Genomic DNA, 23596 nt, shown 5'->3' with positions numbered 1-23596 from the left:
ACCACCAACGCTCGGCGTGGCTGAGTCGCTGGTCGCCAGGGTGACTCGGGGGACCGTCAGAACGGCCCGCCGAGCGATCCGGGAGTGCAAAGCAGCTTTGCACCCAGACTCTGTCGGGTATCTCGAGGGGGTCCTCAGGACCGGGGAGCCATCGTCCCTCCCTACCCCCGGCTCTCCGGTCCTGCTGATCAAACCAAAGGATCGGGCCCCCCCTCAGCCTCCCCTCGAGAATCACCTGAGCAGGATCTCGCAGTTCTCCTCGACCCCCCTTCGTTCCGTGTCGAGGAGGACCCTGTACGCGATGGCGCTCCACACCCTCCACTTCCTCGCCCTCGTCTCCTGCCGAGACACTGCTTGGCGGGAGCCCCTCCAACCCCCGGAGGGCGAGAGTACCCAGTGGGAGGCCTTGTACTCCCCGCTGGTCCCCAGAGGCGCTGGGGACCTGGGATGGAGAGTGCTACATGGAGCGCTCGCGTCAGGAGAGGTCCTGCGTCACTTCACCGACTCGGACCCTGCATGCCCTTTCTGCGGTGAGTCCGAGTCGGTCTTCCACATTTATTTCCTTTGCGCCAGGCTGCAGCCGTTCTTTTTGTTCCTAAAGAACCTCCTGCTGCAGTTCTGGCTGCATTTTTCCCCCACCCTTTTTATTTTCGGGCACCCTGTTCGTGGCTCCACTAGGAAGAGGGACCTCCTGGTGAATCTGCTCCTGGCTCTTGGCAAACTTACCATCTACAAGACCAGGAAGCGTAAGATCACCGGGGAGGGTCTCTTTGACTGTGGGGCCATGTTCAGGGCCCTCCTTCGTTCCCGGGTGGCGTTGGAGCACGCCGACGCGGAGTCCACTGGCGACATGGATCCCTCCGCCGGTCTCTCCCGTCGCGTCCCTTTTGAATAGGGGGTGCCAAACTGAATCCTTCGGGCAGCTGGTGCGCCGACTGCCAATAGGCGGCCGGCGCAGTTTATTACCGGCCATTAAATAGGCTGTGCCCTTGAGCAAGGTACTTTACCTAGATTGCTCCAGTAAAAACCCAACTGTATAAATGGGTAATTGTATGTAAAGATAATGTGTAAAAAAATAATGTAATTGTATGTAAAAATAATGTGATATCTTGTAACAATTGTAAGTCGCCCTGGATAAGGGCGTCAGCTAAGAAATAAATAATAATAATAATAATAATAATAATAATAATAATAATAATAATAATATAGTAAGCAAACTTGTTATTTACAAACAACACAAAAATAGGAGAAGTGGCAAACACTGTTGCAGCAGCAAAGGTCATTCAAAATGATCTAGACAGCATTCAGAACTGGGCAAACACATGGCAAATGACATTTAGTACAGAAAAAGTGTAAAGTATTGCACGCAGGCAATACAAATGTGCATTATAAATATCATATGGGAGATACTGAAATTAATGAAGGAATCTATGTAAAAGATCTAGGAGTCTATGTTGACTCAAATGTCTACAATGCGGGGAAGCTATAAAAAAGACCAACAAGTTGCTTAGATATATTCTGAAAAGTGTTGAATTTAAATCAAGGGAAGTAATGTTAAAAATTTACAATGCATTAGTAAGACCTCACCTAGAATATTATGTTCAGTTCTGGTCACCTTGTTACAAAAAGGATATTGCTGCTCTAGAAAGAGTGCAAAGAAGAGCAACCAGAATTATCTCGGGTTTAAAAGGCATGTCATATGCAGACAGGCTAAAAGAATTGAATCTATTCAGTCTTGAACAAAGAAGACTACGCGGCGATCTGATTACATTCAAAATCCTAAAAGGTGTAGACAATGTCAACCCAGGGGACTTTATTGACCTGAAAAAAGAAACAAGGACCAGGGGTCACAAATGGAAATTAGATAAAGGGTCATTCAAAACAGAAAATAGGAGGCACTTTTTTACACAGAGAATTGTGAGGGTCTGGAACCAACTCCCCAATAATGTTGTTGAAGCCGACACCCTGGGATCCTTCAAGAAGCTGCTTGATGAGATTCTGGGATCAATAAGCTACTAACAACCAAACGAGCAAGATGGGCTGAATGGCGTCCTCTCATTTGTAAACTTTCTGTTCTTATGTTCTAAACGTTTCCACATCTAAGACATAGAATCGTTTTTGCTCAATTTTGTTTTCCTGAGAGTACAACACTCTAAGTATGATTTCTAAGTATGTTACTAACTGTATTGTGTCAGATGTATCTTTTTTTCGTCTCCTGTGCAGCTTTATTAATCAAGCTGTTTATTGCACGGAATGGGCAGTTAAAGGTCGGTTCGGTGTTTTTTTTCCCCCCAGTAGTGTTATGTTGTTCTCACTTAGTTGTATTTTGTGTATCATTTTCATACTCTGTGCAGATTCGGAACCGTGTGTTCCGGTCGGTTTTTTCTATACAGCTGTTTATTGCACGGAATGGGAAATGAAAGGTCTGTTCGGTGGGTTTTTTTCAATAGTGTTATGATGCCCTCACTTAGTTGTATTGTCGTCTTTGCACCTTCGGAACCCAGTGTTCCGGGATCTTTTTGGTGATAAAAAGAGGGTTCTGGCCCGGAACGGGTTAATGACAGCGCGTTATTAATCAGTTCTGATTGCTAAAATATTCTCCTCATGTGTCTGTAAATTTTTCTGCTGTTTTTTAAAGCAATTGAATTCATTAAAGTGCCGTTCCGTCTCCTTCCGGCTTTTTCCCATCAATTATACCGGGAGTATTTTATTAAATGTACTTTTATTATTATTATTATTTATTTCTTAGCAGACGCCCTTATCCAGGGTGACTTACAATTGTTACAAGACATCACATTATTTTTACATACAATTACCCATTTATACAGTTGGGTTTTTACTGGAGCAATCTAGCTAAAGTACCTTGCTCAAGGGTACAACAGCAGTGTCCCCCACCTGGGATTGAACCCACGACCCTCCGGTCAAGAGTCCAGAGCCCTAACCACTACTCCACACTGCTGCCCACACTTCTGTGACTAAGATGCAAATGTATGCATGTTTACAGAAATAAAATACATTACGATCCAGAAATAAAAGATATTACATTCAAGGACTTTTACATTTTATCTGTATGTGTGGTCGATTAATAACCTATAAAAGAGAGTGCACATAATACCATCAACGATTGAAAAGATAAATTTTCAACTGTTGAACAAAACTTGAGACAAACATAAAATAAAATTATATATACCATTCTGTAATGAATGAATGAATGAATTAATACACACATACACGTAGTAGGGTCTTATTATTTTATAATAATTTAAGTGTGGATTGTGTTCTTAGATTATTATTTGATAAATGTGTATTGTGTATGTATTTATTTATTTATCAATAAATAAATCAATACATGCTGTTCGAACACCCCGCCCTGCCAATTATCTACTGCCTTTAAAAATGTGGAAGACGACTGTGAGAGAAATTAGATCCTGATTTGTGAAGGAGATTCCTTGTTGCAGATTGGAGCTGGAACATGGAGAGACTTTATAATTTTGTGTACCACACCAGGAAGGATGTGTTTCACCGTGAGGGTATTATTTCCAACACGAGGTGCAGCGTGTTGGGGTTCCCCGGTCAGCGAGCCTGTTAGTTTATTGTTAACGTTGTGTGGTTTATTTGATAGCTGTCCCGCTCCTGCAGCAAGGAGTCCTCTGGTTTATTTGTTATATTTTATTTTATTCTTGCGTGCACACAGCTGTTTTATATATTACTTTTAAATAGATTGGGGGACTTTGGTACTGTGTACTTTACAAATCGAGTTTGTAACGAGGCCATTCAATTGCTGACGTTGTTGTCCGCTTTGTATGCATCAAAAAGGGAACAGATCTGCTGTAGTGGTTAATTAACTTTACTATAAGAAACTGATAGATCCAAGTATTTTATACAAGCTGCAATAATACAATCTGTTGTAACTAGTTTAATTAACTTCACTACAAGAAACAGATTAGAGTTTGTTTTATTGTATCTTCCCTATATATAAGACAATTGTTATAGACTGTGAACTGAAGGTGGCATTGTCATATGGTTTACATTATTGTTAATGTGTTTGAGAGATTTTTTTAAAACAATTATTACTATTAAAAACTTGTAAAGGTTACGCTTGATGTATGATTGTTTGGTTTCTCCTGGATAAAATAATTTGTGGGAACCAACCACTCGAGGTCCTTGTCCTCAATAAACACGAGGTGGTGTAGTCAAATTATTGTATATATATATTAGTACTGTGCAAAAGTTTTAGGCAGGTTTGAAAAAATGCTGTAAAGTAAGAATGCTTTCAAAAATAGACATGTTAATAGATTATATCTATCAATTAATTAAATGCAAAGTGAGTGAACAGAAGAAAAATCTAAATCAAATCCATATTTGGTGTGACCACCCTTTGCCTTCAAAACAGCATCAATTCTTCTAGGTACACTTGCACAAAGTCAGGGATTTTGTAGGCATATAGTCAGGTGTATGATTAAACAATTATACCAAACAGGTGCTAATGATTATCAATTCAATATGTAGGTTGAAACACAATCATTAACTGAAACAGAAACAGCTGTGTAGGAGGAATAAAACTGGGTGAGGAACAGCCAAACTCAGCTAACAAGGTGAGGTTGCTGAAGACAGTTTACTGTCAAAAGTCATACACCATGGCAAGATTGAGCACAGCAACAACACACAAGGTAGTTATACTGCATCAGCAAGGTCTCTCCCAGGCAGAAATTTCAAGGCAGACAGGGGTTTCCAGATGTGCAGTCCAAGCTCTTTTGAAGAAGCACAAAGAAACGGGCAACGTTGAGGACCGTAGACGCAGTGGTCGGCCAAGGAAACTTACTGCAGCAGATTAAAGACACATCATGCTTACTTCCCTTCGCAATCTGAAGATGTCCAGCAGTGCCATCAGCTCAGAATTGGCAGAACAGTGAGATCCTGGTACACCCATCTACTGTCCGGAGAAGTCTGGTCAGAAGTGGCCTTCATGGAAGACTTGCGGCCAAAAAGCCATACCTCAGACGTGGAAACAAGGCAAAGTGACTCAAATATGCACGAAAACACATGAACTGGGGTGCAGAAAAATGGCAGCAGGTGCTCTGGACTGATGAGTCAAAATTTGAAATATTTGGCTGTAGCAGAAGGCAGTTTGTTCGCGGAAGGGCTGGAGAGCGGTACACAAATGAGTGTCTGCAGGCAACAGTGAAGCATGGTGGAGGTTCCTTGCAAGTTTGGGGCTGCATTTCTGCAAATAGAGTTGGGGATTTGGTCAGAATTAATGGTCTCCTCAATGCTGAGAAGTACAGGCAGATACTTATCCATCATGCAATAACATCAGGGAGGCATCTGATTGGCCCCAAATTTATTCTGCAGCATGACAACGACCCCAAACAAACATACAGCCAAAGTCATTAAGAACTATCTTCAGCGTAAAGAAGAACAAGGAGTCCTGGAAGTGATGGTATGGCCCCCACAGAGCCCTGATCTCAACATCGAGTCTGTCTGGGATTACATGAAGAGAGAGAAGCAACTGAGGCTGCCTAAATCCACAGAAGAACTGTGGTTAGTTCTCCAAGATGTTTGGGCCAACCTACCTGCCGAGTTCCTTCAAAAACTGTGTGCAAGTGTACCTAGAAGAATTGATGCTGTTTTGAAGGCAAAGGGTGGTCACACCAAATATTGATTTGATGTAGATTTTTCTTCTGTTCACTCACTTTGCATTTTGTTAATTGATAAATATAAACTATTAACATGTCTATTTTTGAAAGCATTCTTACTTTACAGCATTTTTTCACACCTGCCTAAAACTTTTGCACAGTACTGTATATGCATAGAAAACCTGTGCAATTTCACTGTTTGAAATTAGAGACAGATGCTTCCATTGTCTTGTATTAGCTGTTTGATCCACTCGTATGCCACACAGACTAGACATTTATCTCCTATCTGGTAACATTTTTGTTTAATAATATAGAATCAACCAGCAAAACAAAGCACATAACAATACAGTGATCATCAGCCACTAAAGTACAGTACAATGATCATCAGCTACTAAACTACAGTACAATGATCATCAGCCACTAAACTACAGTACAATGATCATCAGCCACTAAACTACAGTACAATGATCATCAGCCACTAAACTACAGTACAATGATCATCAGCCACTAAAGTACAGTACAATGATCATCAGCCACTAAAGTACAGTACAATGATCATCAGCCACTAAAGTACAGTACAATGATCATCAGCCACTAAAGTACAGTACAGTGATCATCAGCCACTAAAGTACAGTACAATGATCATCAGCCACTAAAGTACAGTACAATGATCATCAGCCACTAAAGTACAGTACAGTGATCATCAGCCACTAAAGTACAGTACAATGATCATCAGCCACTAAAGTACAGTACAATGATCATCAGCCACTAAAGTACAGTACAATGATCATAAGCCACTAAAGTACAGTACAATGATCATCAGCCACTAAAGTACAGTACAGTGATCATCAGCCACTAAAGTACAGTACAATGATCATAAGCCACTAAAGTACAGTACAATGATCATCAGCCACTAAAGTACAGTACAGTGATCATAAGCCACTAAAGTACAGTACAATGATCATCAGCCACTAAAGTAAAGTGCAACATGAATATCTTTTCCTGGATCAATTATGCCAGGAAAAAAATTGCCAAATGCCCCCATTTCCAAAGTAACATCAATTCTCCTACTAACACCCCTGTGAACTATACCATCTCCTCCCTCCTCTATCACAACTTTCTACTGCTCCAAAATCACACCTCCCCTCTCCCCAGCCAGCCCTCCCCACCCCCTCTGCAACTCCTTCTCACTGACCCTTCTACTCCTCACTTTGCACTCACTTGTCAATCAATCACACTTGATTTTATATAGTGCCTTTCAAGGTGGGCCAGCTTGACAAAGCGCTTGACATTAAAACAGTTCAGTACAATGGGAAGACTTCAAAAATATAATAAAACCTAAATACAATGAATAATAAAAAGATAAAAGGAGAATTAACAACATTTTAAGTAAAAAAACAGCAAAGCAGTTACAGCATGAAAAGATTCAGAGAAAGCCAGTGTGTGTTTTAGTTTGGATTTGAACGGTGAGAGGGTGGTAGGTAGTGGCATGGACAGAGATGGAAAGGTTATTCCAGAGCGTAGAAGCTGCACAGCTGAAAGAACACCACCAAGAGACCTACGCTTTGATTTAGGAATAGCTAGGAGGCCGGCCGGAGTCAGAGGATCTCAAGTCACCTGTGGGACAAAGCAGAGGAGACATACAAGGAGGACAAGTCTGCAGGGCCGGAGCTGTGAAGAGATTTGAATGTAAGTGGAAGAATTTCAGTACACTAATTCTGTATTTGGAATTCATTTCAATTGCTGGAAATTGCTCTTAAGTGTAACGACACTTGCTGTACACTGCACTGGCTCTGACTATTACTGTACTTTGTATTTGTACTTCCTCCTAACTTTAATATGATATTTTGTAACCACTGTGTAATGATTTTGCTCATTTTTTTACAGCGTTTAATTCATGTTCGGATGCCAGGTAAGTAAATCCTACCACAGTTTTCAAATGAAACCCTACTTATTATTTTAGAGATCTTAATACAACTTAAAACATAACATTTACTCCTAGGCATGTTAGTAAATAAGGAAATGAGGAATACTTCTTTAATGAATTCATTTGTGTTCTTCAATTAAGCAAGATATCAAGAAAAAGCAATTAGCCATTAATTCAGACAATAAAAGATTATCCAAAATAATATTTACAGAAAGGAAAATTCGGTCAATAGAAAACTTATAGAAGAAATAATATATATTATCTTGGGATCAAAACAAATAATGTCAAATAATGACAGCTTTTACAGTTCATCTTTGGAATTGATAGGTTACCATGGTAAAAAGTATTTGCTATGAAAATAAAGAAACAAATATTACTACTACTACTGATTGCAAATGTGAAGAGGCCAGTTCTGAACCTTTCCTCTATCCCAATGAAACACACTGGGATGTTCTGAACCTTTCCTCAATCCCAATGAAACACACTGGGATGTTTTAGATCCCGTTTGAAGATCAGAACTATCCGCCCCTCAATCCCTTGGTGAACTGGCAGCTGTTCTGATCGAGGAGTTCTACCAGATTCTTCCAGATCACAGTTTAGTTCCAAGTGTCAGTAACAGGGTCTGCACTGGGATTGCTGCCATAGGAGGACTTGCAGTCTTTTCTTTAATAGATTCACAGGTAGCAAAGCCAATGCTTGTGTAACGGAGATAAAATATCTGTATTAAAGTATATTGTATGTTGTTAAATTCTGCTGCAAATCAGTAGCTTTCCAACAGACTTTGGGTTTAGAGACACCTGCTGGTGGAATATGTGTATTACATATGCAACTGACTGGAATGTACCAACCTATCATCTAAGAAAAAGGGGTTAGTTTATGAACAAAGTAATGGATGAAAATAATATGTTAACTGTTTTTAGGTGTCTCACTAATGAAACAGAGCTTATAAAATGTATTGGTGTAAATAAGTGGGGTTTTGAATCGTGTAGTGGCATATTATTGTTTAGTGATTTTATTTTAGTTCACTCTCCCACCCCTGTAGTTGTGTGTGCCTTCATGTCCAGTCACTTTTATATGTTTCCACCGGTCAGATCACAAACAAACCTGGCGTCTGTGATTTATTGCCGCAGGGGATTGCTGAGACTGTCTGCTGTGTGAAAGAAGACCAGTGAATGGGGACAGACAACCGGGTTGAAGACCGTGAGACGTTACACCTGCTGCCCCAGTACTGTTGGTAATCTCCTGGATTTCAAACCAATCCCATAATCCAGTAGGGGTGGCTCAATCAGACGCGGCAGTAACATTCAGGCTGTTTTGAAAAAAAAATAAACAGTAAACTATTTTATCAGAATAAAATAACAAAAACAAGTGTGTTACGACATGTTTTCAGTTGACACAGAATGTTCTGATGAATTCTCTGGTGTGAAATACATCTGAGTGAAACTCAAAAGTGGAAGTGAAAGTGTCTTAAATGTTGAGTAATATTTATCCTTCGCATTAGAGATAGCAAAACAGGGTGTGACTTTGTAAAGAAATGGCAGCAAACACTCCTCGTCTGGAAGAAGAGCTCTCCTGTGCTGTGTGCTGTGAGATTTTCAAGGATCCTGTAACTCTTCATTGTAACCACAGTTTCTGTAAAGCATGTCTGAATCAGTGCTGGAAAGAGAATGGAGCTCGGGAGTGTCCCGTGTGCAGGAGAAGATCTTCAATTGAGTGGCTTGCTGTGGATTTCAGGCTCAGGAATATTGTGGAGTCCTTCCTAAAAGAACACAGTCACAAACCTGCAGCTCCTCCTGGAATACTCTGCAGTCTACATGATGAAAAACTGAAGCTGTTCTGTGTGGATGATGAAGAGCCCGTCTGTCTTATTTGTCAAACTTCAGAGAAACATGAGAATCACAAGCTCCGTCCAGTCCAGGAAATTGCTCAGGATTATAAGGTAAAAGTCACTATTTTTATCTTTAAACACCAGCTAAGCCTTGTGGTTGATTGAACTGGGGGACAGTGAGTGTGGTTTACAGTGGAACATTAATATAAGTTAAAAAGTTGTGAAAACAGAGGGTCCTACAGTTAAGTATTGTTAATCTTTTTTTTGTTTATTCACATGTGTGTTGAAATATTACCTGTAAGTACTATATCAATTATTCAATACAGACCACTAGTTTATATCAAGTTCATCAGGTTTAAATATTATTTAGTGCAAACTATTTACAAAAGCATCTCACAGATACACAGTATAATTCAGACACACAATATAATTCTCAGACACTACATTCTTCTTCCTCATTTCATTTCAGGGAAAACTCAAGACTGCACTGAGGCCCTTGCAGGACAAGCTTGAACATGTTAATAAAGTTAATGAAGAATGTGATAAAACAGCAGAGCACATCAAGGTAAACTAGATTACTGATTTAAAAAATACAAAACATCCATTTTCACTGGACACCCAGTCCAATTCTAAAGTGTTTTTCTTTGTCCCGTTCTAGAAACAAGCCCAGCAAACAGAGAGGCAGATAAAGGAGGAGTTTGAGAAACTTCACCAGTTTCTACGAGATGAAGAAAAGTCCAGGATAGCTGCACTGAGGGGGGAAGAGGAACAAAAGGGAAGAATCATGAAAGAGAAGATTGAAAAACTTACAAGAGAAATCTCATCCCTTTCAGACACAATCAGAGTGATAGAACAGGAGCTGGAAGCTGAAGACATCTTATTCCTGCAGGTATTGATCACGTAACTTAATTTGCTTTCAATTTTTCAAACTTTTATGACGAGGTTGTATCTAATGTTCGTAAGTGATCATTTAAAGTAGTTTTATTACATTCCTTATTGTGGAATATATAGTCAACTCTGATTAATATGAACTTCGAGGGATAATAAAACATTGTATCTGATCGGTATTTCTAATTATCAGGAGTCTAAGCCAAGGGCATTTTGTTAGTTTTTATTGAAGTTACAGTAACACCAAATTCAGTTTTCAGCTCAAGTACAATGAAAAGTATTATTAAAAACAAAAAACAACATTTTAAGTGACAGGAAGAGCAGACAAAGTTGAAAAAGATGGGAAATTGTCAGGTAAAACTGCCACTTTACTCTTACCTCACCCATGTTCTGACCAGGCTCTCCAGCACACACTGCTGAACTGGTACAGAAGGTGAGTTCATCACCACTAGGCAGATCAGCGGGTTGCTGAGGATTCAAAGGTCCTCTGAAACAGCCTATATGCCTCAGAACAGTGATTTTGAACCTGTGGGTGGTGAGGCATGCTCAGGTGGGTCACCACAATTTGGCTGTTAAGAAGATTATATTTAACAATTATTATTACCATATAATTCTAACATTTCTTGGCAACCCCAGACTTGTGCAATAATCCTTGTTGCCCTGAGCCAAAGCACTGTAATTCATGTTCCAATCAGTCTGCTGCACAGTCTTCAGGTCACATTCAAAAGAAAACAGACTTCTAAAGTAACATTTTCTCATTAGTCAAAGTTAAAGTGGGACACATTTCATTTTTATGTTTGCTGGTGGGTCTTTGGGTTATATAGGTTGAAAACCACTGCCTTAGAAGAGTGGACCTCAGTCCTGGTCCTGGGGACTCCCCTGTGTCTGCTGTTACTTTGTTCAACTCAATTTCTTTATTTAATACTCAATTAAACTAACCGTTTGCCTAATTGCCTAATGAAAGTGGTTCTGGACCCTTTCTACCACAACTTGGTGTCAGAGTGGGACAGCACCTCCTAGTGGACCAGAAGGGAACTGCAGTTGAAAATGTTCAACACAGGCACAACAGCTCCTCTAAAGATCTCCTGAGAGTTTTGGTTTGAAATGTATTCAGTCCAGTTCTTTTTCTGCTTTATTTCAGACCTACAAAAGCACAAAGAGCAGGTATGTAAGCATCTGGCCTGTGTTCCTGTTTCGTATTGTATTGAATGCAAACACAGAGCAGCACTAACTCCTGAATATGATTGCAGAGCCGAGTGCACACTGCAGGATCCACAGTGTGTTTCAGGTGCGCTGATAGATGTAGCCGAGCACCTGGGCTCTCTCAAGTACAAAGTGTGGGAGAACATGCTTGGGATTGTTCAATACAGTGAGTACTGTGGGCAGCATCACAAAGGAGGGGAGGAAGGAGAGGGCATACATAGAAGCACAATTGACAATGTGTGTATTAGCAAGATACAGTTATCTACAATTAATAATAATGCACAATGAAATGTACCTGTAGCAGTACAGTTATATCCATCGAAGAGATCATCTTTAAGCTCAACAACCCTTGCAAGGTCTTATCTTAAAACACACTATAACTGAAAACTAAATACAACCTTTTATTTAATAAAAGTTGAAAAATTAAAGATTTATAAATGTTATAACTTTAAGATGTCATCTGCTGTTTTTCGTTGGTGTGACCATCTTTTATTTTCAACCAGTCAGAAATGTTTTTATTCAAACTTTGCAGCTCTCTGTGACATCATACTTTAGATATGCTTCAACTTAAACGCGCAGTGCACTTTACAATATTCACTGTATTGGCACTGAGCCCCACATTAGACCAACTGATAGTAAACATCACCAACAACAGGGCTTCTTGTTTGCTGCATATTATTTTTGACCACTTGCCGCTATCTCTGGTTATGTCTGTTTAAGTCCATTTATGTTAGAATTACCATTACTATAAGAACCATTTCCTTCAACAGATAAGAAAACCTTTGCAATGACAAGGAAAAAATGCACTTTAAAAAAAAAAAACTTACCATTAGTCAGTGGTGCAATTTTTTAGTGCTGGGATGAACATGGCATTTTCATGTTTAGGTATCTGGCCAAGATTTAAATATTCATTTGAATATTCGTTGGTTAACAAACAGTAGCTAAACAAACATTTCTGAGAGAAAAAAAAACGCACTTGCCGTAGACTCTACACTTGCCATAGACTCAACACTTGCATTGGACTCTACACTTGCCATAGACCAGTGTTCTTCATTGCAAGGCCCGCGGGCCACTGGTGGACTTCAGTGCAGGCCCCTGACGTGCGGCTCCCGACAATACACAAATGTGAAAAAAGCGGTGTGGTGGCTCTCACACTGATGTCTTATCGGTGACAGTGGCCCCCCTCTGAAAATTAGTGAAGAACACTGCCACAGACTCTGCACTTGCCTTGGACTCTGCACTTGCCTTGGACTCTGCACTTGCCTTGGACTCTGCACTTGCCTTGGACTCTGCACTTGCCTTGGACTCTGCACTTGCCTTGGACTCTGCACTTGCATTGGACTCTGCACTTGCATTGGACTCTACACTTAGCGTGTTTTTAGCATTACTGCAGTGCTTCAGGCCTTGTGTAACTGATAAGACTAAGCGGACAACCAATATATAAATGTACTAATCTCGCAACAAGTGTTTAACAAACGGCTTTGTAGAATTAAACTCACTGTTAAGTTGTTCACTTTATAGTCCATAGATAACAGGAAAGATGTTGGAAAAAAAGACTTAGTTGTTTTTTTTTTTGTTTTTTTTAGAAAACATGTGATGCTCATTTCCGTCTGTTTTGAATGATGTCATTTCTAGCCGACACTAATGTTGCAGTTACACTGCCACTTCGGATATTGTTACAAAAAAAAATGCATTTTTGATTTCTGTAATTTCTGATGAATACAAACATCATATTTTTATGTCCGAATACATCTAAAAAAATATTTGTTCGGATATTCTTCCCAGCACTACAATTTTTAGATCCAATAGAGCTCTGACACAGTTATTTATAATCCAAAAATCCAACACGTGTAGTCCAATTTAGTAATGATGCCACAAAACAAAAGAACTATTTTCACATCATGACACACCTCAAGTATCTGTGCATTAAAAGAAAAATACTGGTTGCTTATACTGTCAGTAATATTCTGTGAAAAATGGTACTGAAACTGAAATACAGCTAATTGTTTGTGCCAAGACTAAAGAAAAGTTTAGAAATTAGCAATAGGTTTGGGGGTGCTAAGCCCCGTTTAAAGTCTGTGACAAATCTGTGTGTTTGTTTTGTTTAGATTTGCTCTGACATGCAATGGTCCACTGACTTCAACAGAATGCAAATACGTCAGTCTCCATGAGCCCAACAATATCTTAATTTAATTTTAATAACTTATTTAAAGTGTAATCTATCAATAGAGGTCAATACTGTATGTATGAAGGGTTGTCTTTTCCTTTAAGACATTGTTGGGGTTTACATGGACAAACACTGCTTTTTTCATACGTTTTAGGAAATGTGTTTCCATGCATTTTTGTTTTAAGAAGAGAAACGGCACACACCAATGCAAATGACCTGATTAATATTAATATACAGGAGGGGATATTTACATATCCATGTTTGGTACGAAGAACGACTGATACATCGTGCTTTACAGCTTAATGTGTTTCCATGTGAATTATTTACATTGCAAATTCTCAGCCCAACTCCTGCGTTAAGTTCACAGTTTCAGGAATAAACCTACAGGATACAGAGTTCTACTCAAATAATCCATTAGTTCAGTATTAATATACTGTTCCTCCTCTCAGCCAATCAGGGCATGGTTTTTACACACTGTGAATTAATCTGATTTAACAGGCTAATTGGCTAACAGGGTATAATTGATGTTGAATAATATCTGTTGTATTATAATGCTAAGTGGAATACACCTACATACATACTCCTGCCTCCTAATGTATTCAAATCTCTTATTTCCTCTCTCAGCTCCAGTGACTCTGGATCCCAATACAGCACACCCTACATTGATTGTGTCTGAGGATCTAACAGGTGTGCGAGACAGCTTTCAGAGAAAATGTGATGAGTGGCAGCAGCTTCCTGACAACACAGAGCGGTTCAATGAGCTTCCTTGTGTGCTGGGTTCTGAGGGATTCACTTCAGGGAAACACTACTGGGAAATCGATGTTGGAAACAAAATGGACTGCTTTCTGGGTGTGATGGAAGAGTCCAGCCAGAGGAAAGGGCATTTCACTGCAAACCTAGGAGCAGGATACTGGGTTATAACCCTGCTGAAGGGGGATCAGTACTGGGCAAGGACCTCACCATGGACACGACTCACTCTGGAGAAGAAACCCCAGAAGATCAGAGTTCAGCTTGACTGTGACGGGGGGGAGGTGGCATTCTTTGATGCCAGTGATATGACACCCATCTACACTTTTAAACAGAGATTTACAGGGAGAATATTTCCATTGTTCTGTCCTGGCTTTCCTACCTCTGTCCCCCTCAGAATCTGCCCTGTGAAGGCAGTTATAAAAGTAGACTAGCCCACTGTGTTCAGTATAAACAAAAGGGATGCCTAATAATAATAATAATAATAATAATAATAATAATAATAATAATAATATTATGAATAATAATAATATAAATAATAATAATAATGAAGCTGTGCCCCTGCTGGCCGCTGCACACTGATGGGGGGGGGGGTGAGGTGTGGCAGTTCCAGGTCAAGAGTTTCAGTTGTTTTGTAGTTTACTAAAGGTGCTGGGGGTTTGTGTATATGGGTATGGATATGGGGGGGGTCATTGCTGTTATATATCAGGGGATTGTGAGAGAAATTAAGATTATTTTAATCTAAACTTTTAAACTCAATGGAGTGAAGAAAATTATCATTTAAATTATTTGGTAAATATTCTGCAGGTGTGTATGGAGTTCATTTACAACACACTAACAAAGGGCATTAGTACCATTCATAACTAGCTTACTAACATGTAAACAAAAATTAGTTTAATGTTTTGTTGGATTTTTTTAAACAGCATTGTGTTTATCATTTCCAGGTTAAACAAGTTCATCACATGAGTGAAATGGGTTTCGATTTGGTTTAAGTGAATGTTAAAGAAAACAGCACTTAATATATTACCAATTGTTAAATAATATATTTTGTTTACTTATTACTACATTGATACATTTTGAAAAGTGATTACTAAACCTGTGCAGATGTTCATGTCAATTTTTCAAACTATGACTAGAAAACATAAAATCAATCTATGTATGGAAAACCTGTGTTTTACTGTCTGAAATTAGAGACAGAAGTTTCTATTGTCTTGTATTACCTCTTTGATACAGACACATCTATCTCTTACCCAATAATATTTTTGTTTGAGAATATAGAATCAACTAGAAAAACAAAACACTTAAAAATTAAACAAGTAATTTTGTATTTAAAAATGAAGCTGACATGAGTACACATTTATTTGAATTTTCATGTCTATATATGTCCACAAGGGGGTAGTGTTTACTGATAAATCAGAATGATGGGTTATTACTAGGAATTCTGATTTTTGGGTGTTTTTTTTAATTCAGGTGAATGATTTTTAAAAATTGAGTAGAATTTATAACATAATAAAGAAAGAATAAATATTTGGGTAGAAATCATGTAAAAATGTGCTTATGGTCAATGGTGCCAGTTCTTTCTGTATGCATTGCATTTGATCACAGATAACTGCAGTTCTACATGGACCCCGGCAGACTTGAAAGTTAAGTCATTATGTAATCTATTCATTTTCAGTTTGCAGACCCTATAGTTGCGTTACACATCAAAACTTATGAAAATACTTTAGCCGTGTCTGCGAGAGTCCCTGGAATTTGTGCCAAAATGAAATTAAAAGAATGTAAGGTTTGGTGCTGTATCAAGTGTTCCTTGTTAAAATGTCAAATTGTTGGAAGCAGAAAAATCAGTACAACATTCTAAAACATTGTTTCACATTTAAGTAAAACCTTTGAACAAATGAAGAAGGACATATAAAGCAGCTTATGCAAAACACAATCAAGGTGAGGGGGGAGGGGGGCTAATATATTTTTATTTTTTTGCGAAGGAGGGCTCATTTACACTCTGAATAATGTAATTTGCCTCGATTGTAATCAATTCTAGTACCTCTTTGTCCAACCACAACACTCTCATTCCCGATTCTGCAATTGTCAACCCTATTATCTGGTGGGGGCGAGTTCGCTCTTTCATGGAGCCATGGTTAAAGGATGGTAATGAAGTGGCATCACAAAACAATGTGTGGTGCTAGAATTGCATCACTTGCCAGTGTTTAATTTAAACTGATATTATGCCTGGCCAGGTAAATATTTCATTATGTTCTTATATCCTGTGATAAAGTTTAAACCATGTTTGTTTTCAATCTGTAATGAACATACTTTAATGCAGGCTAGAGTCTTTAGTGGTGCATGTCCCTTTAAGATTGTAATTAGGCATAAAGCCTGAGGAGAGGGGGATGTTTTGTTTAAAAAATGGAAGTGCCAAGGATTGAGGGTAGGGGAGAGCTAGTACTGAGGATTGAGGGGAGGGGAGAGCTAGTACTGAGGATTGAGGGGAGGGGAGAGCTAGTACTGAGGATTGAGGGGAGGGGAGAGCTAGTACTGAGGATTGAGGGGGGAGAGCTAGTACTGAGGATTGAGGGGGGGAGAGCTAGTACTGAGGATTGAGGGGGGAGAGCTAGTACTGAGGATTGAGGGGAGGGGAGAGCTAGTACTGAGGATTGAGGGGAGGGAGAGAAAGTACTGAGGATTGAGGTGGGGAGAGCTAGTACTGAGGATTGAGGGGGGGAGAGCTAGTACTGAGGATTGAGGGGGGAGAGATAGTACTGAGGATTGAGGGGAGGGGAGAGCTAGTACTGAGGATTGAGGGGAGGGAGAGCTAGTACTGAGGATTGAGGTGGGGAGAGCTAGTACTGAGGATTGAGGAGGGAGAGCTAGTACTGAGGATTGAGGGGGGAGAGCTAGTACTGAGGATTGAGGGGGGAGAGCTAGTACTGAGGATTGAGGGGGTAGAGCTAGTACTGAGGATTGAGGGGAGGGAGAGCTAGTACTGAGGATTGAGGGGAGGGAGAGCTAGTACTGAGGATTGAGGGGAGGGAGAGCTAGTACTGAGGATTGAGGGAAGGGGAGAGCTAGTACTGAGGATTGAGGGGGGAGAGCTAGTACTGAGGATTGAGGGGAGGGGAGAGCTAGTACTGAGGATTGAGGGGAGGGAGAGCTAGTACTGAGGATTGAGGTGGGGAGAGCTAGTACTGAGGATTGAGGGGAGGGAGAGCTAGTAATGAGGATTGAGGAGGGAGAGCTAGTACTGAGGATTGAGGGGGGGAGAGCTAGTACTGAGGATTGAGGGGGGGAGAGCTAGTTCTGAGGATTGAGGGGAGGGGAGAGCTAGTACTGAGGATTGAGGGGAGGGGAGAGCTAGTACTGAGGATTGAGGGGAGGGGAGAGCTAGTACTGAGGATTGAGGGGAGGGGAGAGCTAGTACTGAGGATTGAGGGGAGGGAGAGCTAGTACTGAGGATTGAGGGGAGGGGAGAGCTAGTACTGAGGATTGAGGGGAGGGGAGAGCTAGTACTGAGGATTGAGGGGAGGGGAGAGCTAGTACTGAGGATTGAGGGGGGAGAGCTAGTACTGAGGATTGAGGGGGGAGAGCTAGTACTGAGGATTGAGGGGGGAGAGCTAGTACTGAGGATTGAGGGGAGGGGAGAGCTAGTACTGAGGATTGAGGGGAGGGAGAGAAAGTACTGAGGATTGAGGTGGGGAGAGCTAGTACTGAGGATTGAGGGGGGGAGAGCTAGTACTGAGGATTGAGGGGGGAGAGCTAGTACTGAGGATTGAGGGGAGGGGAGAGCTAGTACTGAGGATTGAGAGGAGGGAGAGCTAGTACTGAGGATTGAGGTGGGGAGAGCTAGTACTGAGGATTGAGGGGAGGGAGAGCTAGTACTGAGGATTGAGGGGGGAGAGCTAGTACTGAGGATTGAGGGGGGAGAGCTAGTACTGAGGATTGAGGGGGAAGAGCTAGTACTGAGGATTGAGGGGAGGGAGAGCTAGTACTGAGGATTGAGGGGAGGGAGAGCTAGTACTGAGGATTGAGGGGAGGGAGAGCTAGTACTGAGGATTGAGGGAAGGGGAGAGCTAGTACTGAGGATTGAGGGGGGAGAGCTAGTACTGAGGAATGAGGGGAGGGAGAGCTAGTACTGAGGATTGAGGGGGGAGAGCTAGTACTGAGGATTGAGGGGGGAGAGCTAGTACTGAGGATTGAGGGGGGGAGAGCTAGTTCTGAGGATTGAGGGGAGGAGAGAGCTAGTACTGAGGATTGAGGGGGGAGAGCTAGTACTGAGGATTGAGGGGGGGAGAGCTAGTACTGAGGATTGAGGGGGGAGAGCTAGTACTGAGGATTGAGGGGAGGGGAGAGCTAGTACTGAGGATTGAGGGGAGGGAGAGAAAGTACTGAGGATTGAGGTGGGGAGAGCTAGTACTGAGGATTGAGGGGAGGGAGAGCTAGTACTGAGGATTGAGGGGGGAGAGCTAGTACTGAGGATTGAGGTGGGGAGAGCTAGTAATGAGGATTGAGGGGGGAGAGCTAGTACTGAGGATTGAGGGGAGGGAGAGCTAGTACTGAGGATTGAGGGGAGGGAGAGCTAGTACTGAGGATTGAGGGGAGGGAGAGCTAGTACTGAGGATTGAGGGAAGGGGAGAGCTAGTACTGAGGATTGAGGGGGGAGAGCTAGTACTGAGGATTGAGGGGAGGGGAGAGCTAGTACTGAGGATTGAGGGGGGAGAGCTAGTACTGAGGATTGAGGGGGGGAGAGCTAGTACTGAGGATTGAGGGGGGGAGAGCTAGTTCTGAGGATTGAGGGGAGGGGAGAGCTAGTACTGAGGATTGAGTGGAGGGGAGAGCTAGTACTGAGGATTGAGGGGAGGGGAGAGCTAGTACTGAGGATTGAGGGGAGGGGAGAGCTAGTACTGAGGATTGAGGGGATGGGAGAGCTAGTACTGAGGATTGAGGTGGGGAGAGCTAGTACTGAGGATTGAGGGGAGGGAGAGCTAGTACTGAGGATTGAGGGGGGAGAGCTAGTACTGAGGATTGAGGGGGGGAGAGCTAGTACTGAGGATTGAGGGGGGGAGAGCTAGTTCTGAGGATTGAGGGGAGGGGAGAGCTAGTACTGAGGATTGAGTGGAGGGGAGAGCTAGTACTGAGGATTGAGGGGAGGGGAGAGCTAGTACTGAGGATTGAGGGGAGGGGAGAGCTAGTACTGAGGATTGAGGGGAGGGGAGAGCTAGTACTGAGGATTGAGGGGGGGAGAGCTAGTTCTGAGGATTGAGGGGAGGGGAGAGCTAGTACTGAGGATTGAGGAGAGGGGAGAGCTAGTACTGAGGATTGAGGGGAGGGGAGAGATAGTATTTAGGATTGAGGGGAGGGGAGAGCTAGTACTGAGGATTGAGGGGAGGGGAGAGCTAGTACTGAGGATTGAGGGGGGAGAGCTAGTACTGAGGATTGAGGGGGGGGAGAGCTAGTACTGAGGATTGAGGGGAGGGGAGAGCTAGTACTGAGGATTGAGGGGAGGGAGAGCTAGTACTGAGGATTGAGGTGGGGAGAGCTAGTACTGAGGATTGAGGGGAGGGAGAGCTAGTACTGAGTGTTGCGGGGGGGAGAGCTAGTACTGAGGATTGAGGGGAGGGAGAGCTAGTACTTTGGATTGAAGGGAGGGAGAGCTAGTACTGAGGATTGAGGGGAGGGGAGAGCTAGTACTGAGGATTGAGGGGGGTAGCTAGTACTGAGGATTGAGGGGAGGGGAGAGCTAGTACTGAGGATTGAGGGGAGGGGAGAGCTAGTACTGAGGATTGAGGGGGGAGAGCTAGTACTGAGGATTGAGGGGAAGGAGAGCTAGTACTGAGGAATGATGAGGGAGAGCTAGTACTGAGGATTGAGGGGGGGAGAGCTAGTACTGAGGATTGAGGGGGGGAGTGCTAGTACTGAGGATTGAGGGGGGAGAGCTAGTTCTGAGGATTGAGGGGAGGTGAGAGCTAGTACTGAGGATTGAGGGGAGGGGAGAGCTAGTACTGAGGATTGAGGGGAGGGGAGAGCTAGTACTGAGGATTGAGGGGGGGAGAGCTAGTACTGAGGATTGAGGGGGGTAGCTAGTACTGAGGATTGAGGGGAGGGGAGAGCTAGTACTGAGGATTGAGGGGAGGGGAGAGCTAGTACTGAGGATTGAGGGGGGAGAGCTAGTACTGAGGATTGAGGGGAAGGAGAGCTAGTACTGAGGAATGATGAGGGAGAGCTAGTACTGAGGATTGAGGGGGGGAGAGCTAGTACTGAGGATTGAGGGGAGGGGAGAGCTAGTACTGAGGATTGAGGGGAGGGGAGAGCTAGTACTGCGGATTGAGGGGGGAGAGGTAGTACTGAGGATTGAGGGGGGGAGAGCTAGTACTGAGGATTGAGGGGAGGGGAGAGGTAGTACTGAGCATTGAGGGGAGGGGAGAGCTAGTACTGAGGATTGAGGGGATGGAGAGCTAGTACTGAGGATTGAGGGGAGGGTAGTTCTAGTACTGAGGATTGAGGGGAGGGGAGGGCTAGTACTGAGGATTGAGGGGAGGGAGAGCTAGTACTGAGGATTGAGGGGGGAGAGCTAGTACTGAGGATTGAGGGGAGGGAGAGCTAGTACTGAGGAATGATGAGGGAGAGCTAGTACTGAGGATTGAGGGGAGGGGAGAGCTAGTACTGAGGATTGAGGGGAGAGCTAGTACTGAGGATTGAGGTGAGGGGAGAGCTAGTACTGAGGATTGAGGGGAGGGGAGAGCTAGTACTGAGGATTGAGGGGGGAGAGCTAGTACTGAGGATTGAGGGGGGGAGAGCTAGTACTGAGGATTGAGGGGAGGGGAGAGGTAGTACTGAGAATTGAGGGGAGGGGAGAGCTAGTACTGAGGATTGAGGGGATGGAGAGGTAGTACTGAGGATTGAGGGGAGGGGAGAGCTAGTACTGAGGATTGAGGGGAGGGGAGAGCTAGTACTGAGGATTGAGGGGAGAGCTAGTACTGAGGATTGAGGTGAGGGGAGAGCTAGTACTGAGGATTGAGGGGAGGGGAGAGCTAGTACTGAGGATTGAGGGGGGAGAGCTAGTACTGAGGATTGAGGGGGGGAGAGCTAGTACTGAGGATTGAGGGGAGGGGAGAGGTAGTACTGAGAATTGAGGGGAGGGGAGAGCTAGTACTGAGGATTGAGGGGATGGAGAGGTAGTACTGAGGATTGAGGGGAGGGGAGAGCTAGTACTGAGGATTGAGGGGAGGGGAGAGCTAGTACTGAGGATTGAGGGGGGAGAGCTAGTACTGAGGATTGAGGGGGGGAGAGCTAGTACTGAGGATTGAGGGGGGAGAGCTAGTACTGAGGATTGAGGGGAGGGGAGAGCTAGTACTGAGGATTGAGGGGAGGGAGAGCTAGTACTGAGGATTGAGGTGGGGAGAGCTAGTACTGAGGATTGAGGGGAGGGAGAGCTAGTACTGAGGATTGAGGGGGGAGAGCTAGTACTGAGGATTGAGGCGGGGAGAGCTAGTACTGAGGATTGAGGGGGGAGAGCTAGTACTGAGGATTGAGGGGAGGGAGAGCTAGTACTGAGGATTGAGGGGAGGGAGAGCTAGTACTGAGGATTGAGGGGAGGGAGAGCTAGTACTGAGGATTGAGGGAAGGGGAGAGCTAGTACTGAGGATTGAGGGGATGGGAGCTAGTACTGAGGATTGAGGGGAGGGGAGAGCTAGTACTGAGGATTGAGGGGGGAGAGCTAGTACTGAGGATTGAGGGGAGGGAGAGCTAGTACTGAGGATTGAGGGGAGGGGAGAGCTAGTACTGAGGATTGAGGGGGGAGAGCTAGTACTGAGGATTGAGGGGAGGGGAGAGCTAGTACTGAGGATTGAGGGGATGGGAGCTAGTACTGAGGATTGAGGGGAGGGGAGAGCTAGTACTGAGGATTGAGGGGGGAGAGCTAGTACTGAGGATTGAGGGGAGGGAGAGCTAGTACTGAGGATTGAGGGGGGAGAGCTAGTACTGAGGATTGAGGCGGGGAGAGCTAGTACTGAGGATTGAGGGGGGAGAGCTAGTACTGAGGATTGAGGGGAGGGAGAGCTAGTACTGAGGATTGCGGGGAGGGAGAGCTAGTACTGAGGATTGAGGGGAGGGAGAGCTAGTACTGAGGATTGAGGGAAGGGGAGAGCTAGTACTGAGGATTGAGGGGATGGGAGCTAGTACTGAGGATTGAGGGGAGGGGAGAGCTAGTACTGAGGATTGAGGGGGGAGAGCTAGTACTGAGGATTGAGGGGAGGGAGAGCTAGTACTGAGGATTGAGGGGAGGGGAGAGCTAGTACTGAGGATTGAGGGGGGAGAGCTAGTACTGAGGATTGAGGGGAGGGGAGAGCTAGTACTGAGGATTGAGGGGAGGGGAGAGCTAGTACTGAGGATTGAGGGGGGAGAGCTAGTACTGAGGATTGAGGGGAGGGAGAGCTAGTACTGAGGATTGAGGAGGGAGAGCTAGTACTGAGGATTGAGGGGAGGGGAGAGCGAGTACTGAGGATTGAGGGGGGAGCTAGTACTGAGGATTGAGGGGAGGGGAGAGCTAGTACTGAGGATTGAGGGGAGGGGAGAGCTAGTACTGAGGATTGAGGGGAGGGGAGAGCTAGTACTGAGGATTGAGGGGGGAGAGCTAGTACTGAGGATTGAGGGGAGGGAGAGCTAGTACTGAGGATTGAGGAGGGAGAGCTAGTACTGAGGATTGAGGGGAGGGGAGAGCGAGTACTGAGGATTGAGGGGGGGAGCTAGTACTGAGGATTGAGGGGAGGGGAGAGCTAGTACTGAGGATTGAGGGGAGGGGAGAGCTAGTACTGAGGATTGAGGGGAGGGGAGAGCTAGTACTGAGGATTGAGGGGGGAGAGCTAGTTCTGAGGATTGAGGGGAGGGGAGAGCTAGTACTGAGGATTGAGGAGAGGGGAGAGCTAGTACTGAGGATTGAGGGGAGGGGAGAGCTAGTACTGAGGATTGAGGGGGGAGAGCTAGTACTGAGGATTGAGGGGGGAGAGCTAGTACTGAGGATTGAGGGGGGAGAGCTAGTACTGAGGATTGAGGGGAGGGGAGAGCTAGTACTGAGGATTGAGGGGAGGGAGAGCTAGTACTGAGGATTGAGGTGGGGAGAGCTAGTACTGAGGATTGAGGGGATGGAGAGCTAGTACTGAGGATTGAGGGGGGAGAGCTAGTACTGAGGATTGAGGCGGGGAGAGCTAGTA

General features: G+C 43.8%; 1 protein-coding gene across 1 annotated transcript; it reads left to right on the top strand.

Annotated features, from left to right (window-relative positions):
- Positions 1–8645: 8645 nt before the first annotated feature.
- Positions 8646–16184, top strand: LOC131705185 (E3 ubiquitin-protein ligase TRIM35-like). The gene is made up of 6 exons (XM_059007436.1): positions 8646–9502; positions 9861–9956; positions 10050–10280; positions 11421–11443; positions 11530–11648; positions 14274–16184. Exons 1-6 carry the CDS (start codon positions 9098–9100, stop codon positions 14828–14830), a joined length of 1431 nt encoding a protein of 476 aa, XP_058863419.1. The 5' UTR covers positions 8646–9097; the 3' UTR covers positions 14831–16184.
- Positions 16185–23596: the final 7412 nt, after the last annotated feature.

The sequence above is a fragment of the Acipenser ruthenus genome, chromosome 35, assembly GCF_902713425.1.
Source record: "Acipenser ruthenus chromosome 35, fAciRut3.2 maternal haplotype, whole genome shotgun sequence".
NCBI lineage: Eukaryota > Metazoa > Chordata > Actinopteri > Acipenseriformes > Acipenseridae > Acipenser > Acipenser ruthenus.
The sequence above is the reverse complement of the archived record's forward strand: the minus strand, read 5'-3'. Positions and strand labels throughout refer to the sequence as shown.